The 15,979-nt window shown below is 36.5% G+C and overlaps 1 protein-coding gene across 2 annotated transcripts in view; it reads right to left on the reverse strand.

Moving 5' to 3' along the window:
- SGCG (sarcoglycan gamma) overlaps nucleotides 1-15,979 on the reverse strand; it is a 148,096-nt gene that overhangs the window by 40,365 nt on the left and 91,752 nt on the right. For both annotated transcript variants that reach the window (XM_046665193.1, XM_046665194.1), the window contains exons 3-4: nucleotides 15,111-15,212; nucleotides 6,313-6,400 (exon numbers count right to left, since the gene is read on the reverse strand). In XM_046665193.1, the coding sequence (XP_046521149.1) occupies nucleotides 6,313-6,400; nucleotides 15,111-15,212 (190 nt within the window). The remainder of the gene's footprint in view (nucleotides 1-6,312; nucleotides 6,401-15,110; nucleotides 15,213-15,979) is intronic.

The following is a 15,979-nucleotide window of genomic DNA, read 5'->3' on the forward strand; positions in this document are numbered from 1 at the left end:
GTGGTAAGAGGAAAATTCATTGTACTAAATCCTTTTATCGATAAATACATTCATTAAGTTCCTAGTTAAAAAAATAGAAAAATAACAACAAAGTAAGCTAAAAGAAAGCACAGGGAAGGAAATAATAAAGATAAAAGCAGAAATTAACATGGGAGAAACTAGTATAAAAGAGACCTAAATAATAAACACAATTCTGTTCTTTTTGAGAAAATTTGCAAAATAGATAAACCACTAGCTAAGGCGATCAAAAAAAAAATGAGAAAGCATAAATATACACAATAAGAAATGATAAGTGGAAAACAACCATTGAAATAGAAGAAATGTTTTAAAAACCCAAGAGACTGCCATGTAGAGTTACATGCAAATACATTTGAAAACCTAGATAAAATGGACAATTTTATAGGGAAACAGAGATTGCCAAAATTGATCCCGCTAAATTAGAAAGCTTAAACAGACCAGTATCCAGAGAAGAAATGGGGAAATTTATTTAAAAATTACCTTACAAAAAAGCATCAAATTCAGATGGCTTCCCAAGAGAATTCTAACAAATTTCAAAAACCAGGTAGTCTCAATGCTCTGTAAATTATTCTAGAGTATTGAAAAAACTTTAAGAAGCAAGTTTAACACTGATACCTAAATGAGGAAAAGACAGTACAAAGAAAGAAAACTGTAGACCAGGATTACTCATGAATACAAAAATTCTAAAAGAAGCGTCAGAAGCAAACAGAATCCAACACCACATTAAGAAAATAATATACCATGATTAAGTGAGATTTACTCCAGGAATGCAAGGTTGGTTTTATATGAGGAAATTATTAGTATTATATTAATAATATCATTGATTTATATCATATTAATAAATCTAATAAAATAAATCATATTATCTCCATAGATGCTAAAAATGTCTTTGACAAAATTCAACACACATTTATGATAAAAAACATTTGAAAAAAATGGGCATTGAAGGATGCTTTCTTAACATGATAAGATATATGTACCTTAACCTTCAGGCTGATATCCTATGTAATGGAGACACACTAGAAGCATTTCCACTAAGATCAGGAGCAAGGCAAGGACATCTACTGTTATCACTACTACTCAACACTGTGTGAGAGGTGTTAGTCAATGCGACTGATAAGTAAATCAGCTAGAGGCGTAAGATTGAGTAAAGAAGTGAAACTCTATTTGCAGATGATATAATAGTATACCTGACAAACCCCAAAGACTCAATGATAAAATTAATTCAACCAGTAAAATAATTCAGTGAAGTAGCAAGGTATAAAATTAACACGCAATAATATTTCATATACAAATACAAAATAAATAAAATACATAATGGTAGAGAAAATTCCATTTACACTAACAACAAAGAAGATTAAAAATTTAGGAATTCATTTAATAAGAAATGTGCAAAACCGATACAAAGAAAATTTTGAAAGCTTCCTAAAAGACACTTGAACAAATGAAAAGACATCCTGTGTTCCTGGGTAGGAGGACTCAGCATTATAAAATGTTACTTCTCCTAGAGTTGATTTATAAATTCAATGCAATCCCAATAGTAATGTCAACAAACTATTTTATAGATTAGTAAGTTGATACTAAAGTTCATATGGAAAAACAACCAACCAAGAATAGCCTGGAAAAAGAAAACACAAGGGAGACTAGCTCCACCAGACATTAAGACAAACCATAAAATCTGTATAATTAAAAGAAGATGGTGCTCAGGCACGAATAGACTAGTGGAATAGAATAGAAAGTCCATAATTAGATCCAAATACATATGGAAATCTAATAGATGATAATAATGGCATCTCGTGGATTAGGGACTGAGTGGAAAAAAAAAATGAAACCATACAAGCACTAGAAGAAAATATGGGTGAATTCCATATTAACCTTGGTGTAGGAAAAGTCTATTAAACTGTGACAAAATCCAGAGGCAATGAAAGAAAGATGGTAACTTTGACTACATAAAAATAAAAGTGTTACGTGATTAAAAACACATGATAATGTTATATAACAACTGAAAAACTGAGAGAAAATATTTGCAACATATACCCCTGATAGAGAACTAAGATCCTTAATATACAAAGAACTCTTAACACTTGAGGGACAAAAAAAAGGCGGGGGAAACACAATGAGGGACAAAAAGAAAAACGGGGGAAAAGTCATGAGCGGACAATTCAGAACAAAGATATAAAAATTGTCCTCAAACTTATGAAAAAATGTTCAAACTTACTTGTAACTAGAGAAATGGGATTTACAACACAGATATCATTTTTCTCCTATTAGACTGGAAATAATTTTAAAAGATATGATGACAAATTTTGTTGGTGGGCGATGAGGAAACGTGCCTTCTCCTACATTGTTGGTGGGAATCTAAGTTGCTTCAACCTTCTAGAGAGAAATATGGCAAAATCTAACAAAACTACATATATGCATACCTTTTGACCCAATAACCCCACCTCTAGGAACCTACCCTGAAGATGCAACTCCAACAAAATGAAATACATATGTAAAGGTTATTCTTTATGGCAATATTTATAATTGCAAAATATTGAGAATGGCTTAAATATCCATATATACGGGTGAATGGTTCAATAACCACCGTACATCCGCATGATGTACCATACAGTAGTACGCAGCCGTGCAAAAGAGTGAGGAAGAGATCTCTGAATTGATGTGGAGCAACTTCCAGGACACACCGTTAAGCGACAACAGTAAAGTGCAAAAGAGTTCCTATTGTATGCTACCCTTCATGTAAATATGAAGGCGATAGAAGAAGATATACAGGTGTTTGCTCATTTATACAAAAGAAATAGAGGAAAGATAAACGTGAAACTCAAGAGAACGGCTGCCGACAAGGTGCGGGCAGGAAAGAGGTGGTGGGGATGGGGCCGAGGTACAGGGATGAGCTGCACGTTGCACGTCTCTGATGTTATCTCCAAAATAACCACTGTGTTCCCCTTCAAATAAATTCCCTTTCATCTTTTTTCTTTTTTTGCTGTGGTTTTCAAAAAAATGCAAATTGAACCTTATCTGTAGAATGGGAAACTTGCTTGGAAGGGGCTTCATTCTATTTTTCTTTTTTTCAACACTGCATCTCACAGCGCAGGTTGCTTTTCTCTGAAGGAACACCTAATTTTTTGACTGGCCATTCTGGCTGTAATGCATCATCATAAAGTTCTTCTCCTTTCTCTTTTCTTTGTTTGTGGAACTGGAGAACGGATTCATTTGGCTTTTCTTCCTATTGTTTTTGGTCTGTCTTTCTAGCCACTGGTGTTGCCAATCTTGTCTCCTCGTCAGTCTTGGGCTTTTATGAAAGTGTTCAGTGTCCTGAAGCGAAAGTAACTTGTCTCTGGGCCCATTGGTGCTGTTCCAATATATTTCATTTTTGGACTTTCCCGGGGCAGCACTATGTTTGTTCCTCAGTTGGAGGAAAGTCCAGGCAGATTTTCTGGAAGCCTTCCTGGGTTAGAACCTGATTAGCGCTGAGGGTGGCACTTTTGGCTTCCACTCCTTCGTGAGCATGCTATCCGATTCTTGGAAAGTCCTTGCCGTTCTTCATGGAAAAGTGGTACATGTAAGCCCATTCACCACTGGCATCCTCCTCTTCCCTGAGATTGGTACTTTCCCACGCATCTTCATCATTCTCTTCCTTTTTCTCGATTCCGGAATGTCTGCTCCTGAGAGGCAATCTTTAGCATCTAATTCTCCATATTCTTGCACTCTCGCTTCTGTTGAGGGCTCTGTAGCTTACCCTAGAATTTCTTCTGCAACATCTGAGGATTTGGTGCTTGGAAGAGCTGAATCACAGTTGTAGCAGACCTCATCACACTCATCTTTGGGGGTTATTTTCTTAGGACGCAAGGGCTGCAGCCTGGCTCAATTCTCAGAAAACCCACACTGACAAACCCACCAACCCATCTGAGCACGGCTGGCATACTCGTGGGTGTCTCTTAATTTTTAAGCCAGTCAGAATTGGTTTCTGCTATTTGAAATCAAAAGAAAATTAACTGTAGTAATCAGAGCTGCATTTATAACTTGTAAGATTCCATTGTTGCTGCTTATGATTTGATATCTTTTAGTTCAAAGATTTGAAGTGTTAGTTATTAGTGCTTGCTTTTCAATGTTTGATTTCTTTGGAATTTAAAACTTTTGGTTTTGATTACATTGGTTGCCAATTTTTTCAGTGGTTTAGTAATAAACATTTATTCATTTACTTAAATGGGATTAATTTGGCTAGTTCACATAGATTACAGTTTAATATCCAGATTGGCTAAATTTAGCTTCTTCTAGGAAATGAGAGTCTAGAATCGTTGTGATTGTGAGAAGTCATTTATTGAAATTAATCTTGGATTTGGTGAGCCGAGTGATATTCGCTAGTTCAGGGTTCTCAGTATCACAGAGGTTTTCCAACCAAAGGTTTAATAGAAATCCCTAATTTTAACACTGTGTAGGCATGAAACACCGAGGTTGAACCTCCAGATTTGAGGTTAACAGTTTAAACAAAGTAATTCCAAAGGGAAAGTTTTTTTTTTTTTACTAAATTCCTTGGTGACAAAAATGGGAACCATATTTGCAGCAACTAGGACAGTTACTGGTGAGCTATAATTTAAGGAAATCTGACTCGAGAGAGGGAGGGCTTGTGGAATCGCTCCTGCTGAGAGAAACATGTCCTGAGTCTTTCCTGGCTTGGCTTTTCTACTAACTAGCTGTGTGCCCTTGAGCAAATTAGCTTTTCAATGCTTCAGGTCTGTCAGCCATGAAACCCAGATGTTTATATTTTCTCTAACTCCCTCGTAGGATATATGAAAATCCACACTTAACAAAAAATTAGAGGAAGAAATGAGTATTTGTATTAAATAATTTTTATAAGAATATATCAAAAGAAATCTTTTATTTTTGGAGCTCCTAAGAAATGAACGTATATTCTTTATATGCTATTAATTATGTGATGGCGTATGGAAATTAGCACGTAGGCATTCAATAAACGTTGAATGAATGAAAAAAGATGAAGAAGAATCTCTCAAACATTTAAAAGCTACAGTCAGTTAAAGAATTTTAAGAAATGATGGTAAAGATAAATCATAATACTATAAAATTCATTAAGAAAATATGAATATGATTTGGTTTAGACAAGTTTCAAGAACGTGTATGTTGGATAAAGTCAGATTCCTCTGTAGATCCACTGAGAATTTCACTGGACTTGGTGATTAAACAAACTTTTGAGCAAAAGAGAAATACGATTAATTATTTAGAATAAGTTATAAAGATTAAAACAGAACATAAGATATGGAACTCTTGTATTACAGTATGATAAAAAGGAATCATCAGGTTAATACATGGCGATAGTTTCCAATGTACATTAGTCTGTTTTGTGAAAACAACCATTAAAAAAGAGAGACACTGAAAGTTGCCATTTTGTGCTGGCAGTACACTTCTTGTCTATTTTCTCAAAATCAAAAGCTCCATGCTGATTGATTTATCAAATCTGTAGAATGTTGACAGTGTAGAGAATGTGTATACATCTCTTTTATCAGGTGGTTTGCTCTTCTGTTATTTCTTTTGTCTATATTTGTTCTTTCAATCCTTTTCTCACTGTGAGAGATTCCATGTGCCCTCACTCCCATGGGAACTTATTCTCTGGTCTTAGCTGGTTGGATGGGTGTACATAGCTGACTCAAGGGCAGTGGGCTGAACAGATTGGTTGGGCCAATTAGAGTGCTTTGTTGTGAATTTAGAGTTCATGCAACTGAAGACTAAGTTGGTTGGTGTTGAGAACTACAGCCAGTCAGATGAAGAACCAGAGAGGTCCTGTAGGTCCTGTAGCGTTGGAACTGATGTCGCCATAATACCCAAGTGAAAGTGATGGGCAAAGATGCACTGGAAAGGAGAGGTACATGGGTGGACAGAGAGAGGGAGAGAGGGAGGAAGAAAGAGAGAGAGCCAGAGAGAAAGAGAGAGAAAATACTTTCAGCTCTCAGCCCCTGGTCTCTGTTCTCTTGAGGCCAGCTGCTTTGGTTCCTTTCCTTTGGTCTCTGTGGGATTCTTCTGTATTCTGCAATATCATTATGGTCCTCATACTACCTCGAATGATCCTTTATTTCTTAGAATAACTTTAATTAAAATACTTCAGATTATCCTCCCTGAGGCTACTTTATGTGGTTAACATAGCATGATATTTAGAAAATTCATACTTCCATTATTCATAAACAACTTTGAATTCTTTAGAAGGAAAAGCAAATTTATCCATTCTGTACAACTGTTCATGGACCACACACATGCAAAGCTCTGTGATGGAGGCGGACTCACCCACTGTTAATCTGCCTGTGACATTTCCTCCAGAGTTGCATGCGTTTACAGTCACATTCTTAGCTGACTGCAGAAGCAGCGAGGAGTCCTGGAAAGGGATTTACAAAATTAGCCAAATATATGCTATTTAAAATGACTGTATCTTTATATTTGTGTATAAATTTAGGATTTATATAAAATAATTTCTCCATAGTCACAGATCCTGTGATCCCATAAATTTGTGGCTAAAATTATTTTTAAAACTTGAATTATGTTATGTTAAGGGGTTAATGTATTAACTTTTTTTCATAAAATATAGTAATCTCACGGGTTTGTAGTGCTTGTGTCCACTGGGTACAATGTGTCAAGTCAGTTCTCCAGGGGAAGATCTCAAACAACCAAGTTTTAATCAGTGCTTTTCCTTTCCAAGGAACTAAAATTTCATTTAGTATTTATGTCTAGGATACGATATATTTTAAGAAGATAAATCAGAGAATTAGTTCTTCTATAATAAATACCATGTTTCTAATTTTCAAAATGCAAAGGCTTCTCACAGTTTCAAAATAGCTTTTAAAATTTGTTGGATGCCTATGTTTTTGAGCTTTTTGTTGGAAGATAAAGTAGCTTTACGAGCACGTAAGTGCTTTCTGCGGCATCATAATTCTGAGTGGATGGTTTTGTTTTCCAGAAGAGTGCTTGCTTTTATAGAAACAATTTTCTTCAAAAGGAATGCAGCAATTTGCCTGTTGGATTCAGGTGGGTTTATGGTTCACTCACAGGGAACCAAATATCTTCCAAAGTTGAATAATGTAATTGTTCAAAAGGAAAGAAGTTTCAGGAACACGTTGGAACTCTAGCAGGTCAGAAATCCTCCAACTTGCTCTGTGGAAGCAGCTGAATCTATCAGCATCTCATATTTTATCCAATGATGTGACCTTAATACTTGTTTTTGCATTGTGAGAAAATAACTAGCATGATAATGAGTTAACAATTTACCAACAATTTTAGCACCCATCCTCTCATTTTATCCTCCACATTTTGAAGTAGGTACCATTACCCCTAATATAGAGATGAGGAAATTGAGTCCAAAGAGATTAAATTACAGCTCACTCAAAGTCACAGCTAGCAAGTGACAGTTCCATGATGGAACCCAGTCTTTAGATGCCAACTCTTTTTACCATTCTCCTGGAATGGGAGGACAGGGCACAGGTTAGACCTGTGAGGTCCACTCCCACGCATGGACAAAGCAAGTTATTCTGGTAACCACTCTGGTTGTCTGGTCCAATACTTACCCTCAAACCCTTTTCTTTTATGCCTTCTACTTCAGGAGTTGGAAAGGCTAATTGTTTTCTCAGCCTGCCTTGAAGCTGGGGGACCCAAGTGACATAATTCTGGTCAATGAGATGTAAGCCAACATTTGCTGAGGCTGGGGCTGGGGTTTCTAGGCAAGCTTTTCCTTTCCTGATGAAAGGGATGCAGGCACTGGCACTGCACATTTCCCCGGTCACATGCTTTTCATGTGGCCTAGAAGACATCTAGTGCACAGGAGAGACAGGAGGATGGCACATATCTGGCTCCAAGGTTGCTGAGTGGTGAACTGATGCCGTAGCTACCCCTTCTAGCTTCTTGTTACGTGAGCATAAAAGTTCCTATTAGGTTGTGCCACTGCTGAGGTAGACTTTCTGTTACTCACAGTATAAAGCAGAAATTGCCCTGTAAGAATATTAACAACAAAATGATCGAAACATTCCCCGTATTACTTAACAAAAGCTCTTGTATTGAATGGCACATGTTCTATAATCTACATTTTTGATAAAACAAGAACTTAAAACCATTAACAGGTGCATAAAAAATGTTTATTGTGGAGTAGAGGGGCATTATTTCCATTCTCTAGATGAGGCAGCTGAGATCTACAGCTTGTGAATGAATTTTCAGTTTTCGTAAGTAGCTAGTGATATCCTTTAGAAAAATTTTATGTCATTTATAGAATGTCAGTGAGGTAGAAAGAGAACATTTAATTTTTCCCTTTATCTGAATTGAATTCTGACTGTATTTATTGGATAAAAACAATGTATCATTCAACACTATATTTAGCCTTAGGAAGTAGATAAAAGAGCCACAGGACATGATAGCTTTTCTCCAGAGTGTGTGACCTAGATAAACAGCTGTGAGAGAGATGCATAAAAAGACCATTAACAACGTAAGGATGTGTTGGTAGGGCCCAAAGATAGATGACAACTGTCCTGAGAGTTCTCAACAATCCCCTGTGGCCACTTCATACGCCTGCATAATTAACTACTGCACATTTGAACCTAAGATGGGAATGGCAGAGGCTGATTTAGTCACTGAAGCAGGATGCCTATGTTAAGAATTCTGTTAGACAGTATGTAGACAATTATATTTACTGGCATAAAGTTATTCAAAATATTCCCTTACCATTCTTTGAATGTCGGTAGGATCCTTAGTGGTGTCTCCTCTACTATTTCTGATATTGGTCATTTGTGTCCTGTCTTCTTAATGATTAGTCTGGTTAGAGTTTGATCAATTTCTGTTGATCTTATAAAAGAACCAACTTTTGGTTTCATGGTTTTTCTCTACTGTTTTCAGGATTTCTATTTTATTGATTTCTGCTTTTTATTCTTTCGTTCCTTCTCTTACTTTTGGTTTAATTTGTTCTTTTTCTAGTTTCTCAAGGAGTACGCTGAGGTCGTTGATTTTCTTGTTTTCTAATATAGGCATTCTTACAAGTTTCCCTCTAAGCACTGCTTTAACTACATCCTCCCAAATTTCACATATTGGTTTTTTTCATTTTTATTCAGTTCAAAATACTCTCTAATTTCCCTTTTGATTTCTTATTTGACCCATGGATTATGTATGTGTTTTATTTAATTTCCAAATATTTGGAAAATTTTCAGATATTTCTATTGCTGTTTTCTTGTTAAATTCATTGTGGCTAGATAACATATGCTATCTGATTTGAATGCTTTTAAATTTATTGAGGTTTGTTTTATAGAACAAAATATGATCTTGATATATTCCTTGTGCATTTGAAAATAACTTGTCTTCTGTTTTAGCAGGGAGGGCTCTGTGAATGTTAATTAGATCAAGTAGGTTGATAGTGTTGTTCAAGTCTTCCTTATCCTTATTGATTTTCTATTTGTTCTATCAGCTATTGAGAGAGGGATGTTGAAATCTCTGACTATAAATGTGGATATTTCTATTTTTTTCTTGCAATTCTATCAGTTTTTGCTTCATGTATCTCAAAGCTCAGATATTACGTATATAAATATTTGACTACGTAAATATTGATGAGTTTACTACTGTATCATTTGAAATGACCTTCTGTATCTCTGAGATCTTTATCTCTTTGCTCTGCAATCTGCTTTGTCTGTTATTATTATAGCCACTCCAACTTTCTTTTGATTAGTGTTAGTATTGTATATCTCTTTTTATCCTTTTACTTTTAACCTATTTGTGTCTTTATAATTAAGGTGAGTTTTTTGTAGGTGGCATATAGTTAGTCTTGCTTTTCATTCAATATGACAATCTCTGCCTTCCAACTGGAGTGTTTAGACTATTTGTATTTTATATGATTATTGATATGGCTTGGTTTAAATCTATCAATTTGCTACTTGTTTTCTATTTATCCCATTTGCTTTTTGTTTCCTTTGTCTTCTTTCTTTCGGATTGAGTGAGTATAATTTATGATTTCATTTTATCTTCTTTGTTGACATGTTAGCTATACTTTGTGTGTGCGTGTTTACTTTAGGATTTATACTATACATCTTTAACTTATCATGGTCTGTCTTCAAGTAATCTTATGCCACTTCATGTATGCTATAAGCACATTATAACAGTACTTCCATTTTTTCTCTCAGGGTCTTTGTTTAATTGTTGTCATACATTTTGCTTCTATCCTTGTTGTAACCCCCAAAATACATTCTTATTATTTCTTCTTTGGTAGTCAACTATTTTCTAAAATGTTTAAAATTTAAAAATTACTATTTTCTGTTTACCCACATATTTCTAGTATTTATTCTTTTGTGAAGATCCAGATTTCCATCTGGCATCATGTTCACTTTGCATGAAGGACTTTCCTTAACATTTCCTGTAGTGCCAATCTGCTGAAGTACATTTTTTTTTCAATTGTAGTAGTCTGAAAAAAGATTTTATTTTGGCTTTGTTTTTTGTAAGATATTTTTGCTAGGTATAGGATTCTAGGTTGGCTGGTTTGGTTTTTGTTTTAGTACTTTATAGTTGGTGCTTTGCTGTCTGATTTGAATTGTTCCTGACTAGAAGTCTGCTGTCATCCTTTTCTCTGTTCTTTTATAGGTAATTTGTCCTTTTCCTCTGGCTGCTTTGAAGATTTTCTCTTTATCTCTAGTTTTAAGCAATTTAATTATGATGTGACTTGATGTAGTTTTCTTCTTGTTTCTTTTGTTTGGGGTTCAGTAAGCATGTTTGATATGTGGGTTGAAAGTTTTCATAACACTCTGAGAAAAGTCACACATTATTTTTTTCAAATAACATTTGTCCTCTCTTCTCTCTGCTGTCCTTTGGGGATTCCAATCACATGCATATAGGATGCCTTGACTTTGGCCCTCAGTTCACTGAGACTCTGTTAATTTTTTCCAGTCTTTTTTGTCTATGTTCCATTTTGATTAGGAGCTATTGCTACATCTTCAAATTCACTAATCTTTTCTTCTGTAGTGTCTAGTCTGTTGTTAATCTGTTAATCCCACAAATTAACTTTTTAAAAAAAAATCCATGTGTTCAACTTTCTATCTCTAGAAGATTAATCTGTTTTTTTCCTGTTTTTCCCACTTTCATGTCTCTCCTTAATGTGCTCATGCCTTCCTTGATCTTTGTGCCCAGATGGAACATAGTTTTCTTGAGCTTCAGTCTGGGACACAGTAAGTCACTTGAAAAAGTATGATGCTGTCAAGGCTTCCTGTGAAGCTTTGTTAGATGAGACCAGCCCAGCATTCATTCTAGTGCTGATCTTGTGCCACTGCTGAGCCAATCCCCTTTGAGCATTCTACCCGATGCCCCATGACTTATGAAGTTTTCCCACTCTGGCTGGTGGGAATATGAGCTGTTCCCAAACATCTGTGAACTCCAGGGATTGTTCCTTCTGTTCCTGTTGAGTGGTTATTTCCTCGGTCTCAGGTGGCTTCCTCACACACACAAGCACTGATAACTATATACCTACAGACTCAGTGTGGGGTGTGGTAAAGGGAAAGTGAACTCTGTAACCTCTGGAGCTCTGTCAGTGTATGGCAGCTCCCTCCTCTATGATACTCTGCCTGTGAACTTTAGGTTGGCTGGTTTTTCCTGGACGCCCAACTCTATCTCCTCAACTCAGGGTGTATGCTCACATCTTCATTGGCCCCCTCCCTCACTGTGGCCTTAGAAACTCTCTCCAGGCAGTGACCTGGGGCAATCCTAGGGCTCACCTCTTTTGTTTCCCTCTCTCACAGATAACTGCCCTGACTGCCATTGTCTAATATTTGAAAACTGCCCTAGTCCATTTGGGTTGCTATAACAAAATGCCAGAGACTGGGTGGCTTATAAACAGCAAACAGTTATTTCTCACAGTTCTGGAGGCTGGGAAGTCCAAGATCATGGTGTTGGCAGATTCGGTGTCTGGGGAGACTCATTTTCTGGCTCACAGAGGACATTTTCCAGCTGTAATCTCACACGGTGGAAGGGGCAAGGGAGCGCTCTCAGGGTTCTTTTATAAGGGCACTAATCTCATTCATAAGGGCTCCACCCTCAGGACCTAATCACGTCCCCACTCACTTCCTCACCTCCTAATACCATCACCTTGGGGGGTAGGATTTCAACATATGAACATTCAGACCATAGCAAAAACCATTGTTTGATATAGTTTTTCAAATTTTCAGTTGTTTAATGAGAGAGGGTAAATCTATTCACTGTCATTTCTGCCCTCTAATACCTGTTTTGATTCATAATTTCTTGTTCTTTTAGTGAAAACTACTCAAAAATAGCTTTATCTCATTGAGATTCTTAAGTGTGCTTTCCCAGTCATATTCAGATGCATTATTTTTACTCAGTTGGAAGCTAATCCTCTTTTTTGTAGATTTTATTTGGTACTCTTCTTTTAGATGAAGTTTTCCTTATGTGGTTTGACGTTTCAGTCTCAGTCTCCCTGTGTGGATGTATTTTAATTTCTGTGCTTACCCAGCCTGTCTAGAGGCTTTACTATTGTTCCCATTCTGACCTCAGGGTCCCAGTCTCATAATGGTGGCTCAGGGCCACTGTCCTCAGTGATATTTGGGTCCTGGTCTGGCGTCTTTGGGGGTTCCTCCCCACAGATATGCAGCTTTATTCAAGTTTGGGCAGTAGTTGCAACTATTTTCTGCCCTTGATTGCTGCCTCAGGCAATGGGCCTGACTGGAGTCCCAGTCATATAGATGACATTTTAATCTCTGTTCCTCCATGAGCTTTGATTGTAAACTGCCCCTGCCTCTTTTCAGGGTTGTCAACTTCGAAGACAATCATTTCCAGTAAAGCTTTATCACTGTATGTTTCTGTTTCATTTCATTCTTGACCAGGTCTGTATGTTTTTAAATACAACCTTCTTTTGTTTTTTCAGATGTGATTGCTTTGTGTTTGGGTTAATGGGCAGGGTGGATGGGTTTAAATCACAAACCCCAGGCACAGTGTTGACAGGAGCTCTTGTATTAATTTTGAAGGGGTACTGAGTAATCAGGTACCATGTCAGATTATGTTTATAATGAAGAAATTCTCTCAGCTCAGCAATATAAATAAATGATCTGTCAAATTTTGCAAATTCATAAGGTAATTTCTGTAATTTTATGGAAAATTACTTTCTAGACTCATCTTCGAAAAGGAAACATAACTAATACATCAGTGCATATAGAAATTACAAGGCATAATTTTGTTCAGGTATCCCTATTAGTAGAAACCATATTAGTTACAAAATACTTTACAGCTCTGTTATCACATAATATTATTCCACATGTTTTCTTAATTTTATGTATTGATTGACATATCACATTAATGCATCATTGTGACATTTTAATATGTGATTATCTAAAATAATTTACATAATTTTGCTCCCTGGTTTTTTAAAAAACTACACAGTGGAGATGAAAAAGTCTGATAAGGTATAACTAAAAGTATTATTAGTTCAAGAACCTTAAATTTGCTACCATCTAATCACCTGATTTCAGTACCCAGGCTACTCTACCAGTCTCGTCTCTTCAGAAACACAGTAGGGGATCAGCCAGTGACTCTGGGGGGAAAAACAGCTAAGTTCTAGTATTTGAATTGTTTGTTTACATCTGACTTCCTTTTTACAAAAGCTTGTGTTAATCTCCTATCTTCCCATACGATAGAGCTATTCAGTACAGTGAAATGCCATCATGACTAATGTAGTGTATTATCTGAATAAGCTCACAGGATCAGGCTCACACGTGTATCAGCCTGTGATAGTCCAGGTCATTTGCCTGCTTACTGTCAGCTGAGATTCTACCTGAAGTAACTCGATAGTGCCTGTTAACTACCTATGCACTTTGTCCTCTCTGGGATCTCTCCTCTGCAGTCAGTGTCTATGTGTCAGTCGCCTGCCCCCTGCCCGTATCATCTTGCAGTTGGTAGCAGAGCCTGGTGATTGCTCTGCTGTCTGATTTAGGCGTGTGCTGTCTCTCCTCACAGGACTGCGTGTTTCTCAGCTGTTGGCCTTTCGTTTCCTTTCTAATTGCCCTGGAGTAGCTGGTACAGCCTCTGCATGAAGGAGATACTGACATATCCTTTCATGTCTAGAAATATGGGAGGAAAATGAAGAGCGTACTCTTCATACAACTGGTAAGTTAAAGTTGATGAAGTTTAATATTTTATTTAGATAATATCAGCTCATCAGGAATCTAGCAAAATGTTTGTCTCTACTACAAAGTCCATAGCATCACATAAGGAAAAATAAAACATATTACAAAGATTGTTTATCTATATTTTATGCTTGGCTCTACTTATTACAAATTCCATGGAGGTAAATGAATTGATAATATTGAGGTAGATTTACTTTTAAAGTCACACAATTATTTAATGATGATGCTTAATCTATTTATGGAGAATCCTACAAGACCAGAAGGTATAATTAGTATAATTAGTGCAGAACATACTACTATGGGACTAATTTCTTTCTAAGCTTCTCAGATAATTTTAAATGCCTTGAAATAAGAATATCTAAATTACTTGCACTAATGGAAATAAGCTTAGATTTTTTAAAATTTTTTTAAGACTGGCACCTGAGCTAACATCTGTTGCCCATCTTCTTTTTTTCCCTTCTTCTTCTTCTCCCCAAAGCTCCCCAGTACATAGTTGTATATTCTAGTTGTGGGTCCTTCTGGTTGTGCTGTGTGGGACACCACCTCAGCATGGCTTGATGTGCGGTGCCTTGTCCATGCCCAGGATCCGAAAGGGTGAAATGCTGGGCTGCCAAAGCACAGCGCGCAAACTTAACCACTTGGCCATGGGCTGGTCCCTCAATCGTTTTTGATGAAGCTTTTAATTACCAAACCTTTATTATAATCTAAATTACTGAGGCCACCAAATTCAGATCTGAAGCACATGAAAGTGGACACTTTAGAATGTAATATCAGAAATAAGTTCCCTAACATCATAGCCAAGCTTTCTATAAAGAGTATATCATAAATATGTGCGCATGTATACATTCTAAGAACTCTCCTCTGAAATATATTGAATTTCTGTGTTTAACCATTATTTATTCTTCATAAAACACAAATTATTTAAATGTTTCTTCATTTACTTACCACTCTGGAGTGTATTTCTTTGGCATACAATGAGAATAAAAATTCTGATTCTCCTTCCAGGCGAAGTCCATCTTTCATAACACGCAAGTGACCCATTCCTGTCTGTTAAAAACATAAGACAATAGGGATTTTGTTATTGCTTTCTTTTCCATTTCATTTCAACTTAAATTACATATGCATTTTCATAGATTTCCTATTGGTACTTTTCTGTTCTCTTAAATGTTTTATTTAAAACTTTACTTGTTTTTATGTTTTAATATTCAATATTTTCTTAAGCCTTGTGTAAATACAAAGGACTGTTTAGGAAACACATACGCGATTTAAAGAATCACTTTACAATAAATACCCAAGAGCCCACCACGATGTAAGAAAAAGAATCTTACTGTTACTCATTAAATATTGTTCTTATTAAGATGCAGTAAAATGGACTCTTTTGAGGTGTACAGTTCTCTGAGTTTTAACACATGTAACCACCAACACAATCAGGATATAGAAGAGTTCCATCACCATTACCCCCTAAATACCCCAAATACCTTTTTAAGGCTTCAAGTGTATCATGTGGGTTCACAATGTGGCAAATATTTATTGGGCATTTCTTAAGTGAAAAGCAATATAGGAGGGGCCACTTCTGCGGCCGAGTGGTTAAGTTCCTGTGCTCCACTTTGTGGCCCAGGGTTTCACTGGTTTGGATCCTGGGCACGGATGTGGCACCGCTCGTCAAGCCATGCTGGGGTGGCATCCCACATGCCACAACTAGAAGGACCCACAACTAAAAATACACAACTATGTACCGGGGGGCTTTGGGGAGAAAAGGGAAAAATGAAAATTTAAGAAAAAAAGAAAAGCAATATAGGAGGACGTGGAGCTCT

This window comes from Equus quagga, chromosome 6 (genome assembly GCF_021613505.1).
Source record: "Equus quagga isolate Etosha38 chromosome 6, UCLA_HA_Equagga_1.0, whole genome shotgun sequence".
In the NCBI taxonomy this organism is placed as follows: Eukaryota; Metazoa; Chordata; class Mammalia; order Perissodactyla; family Equidae; genus Equus; species Equus quagga.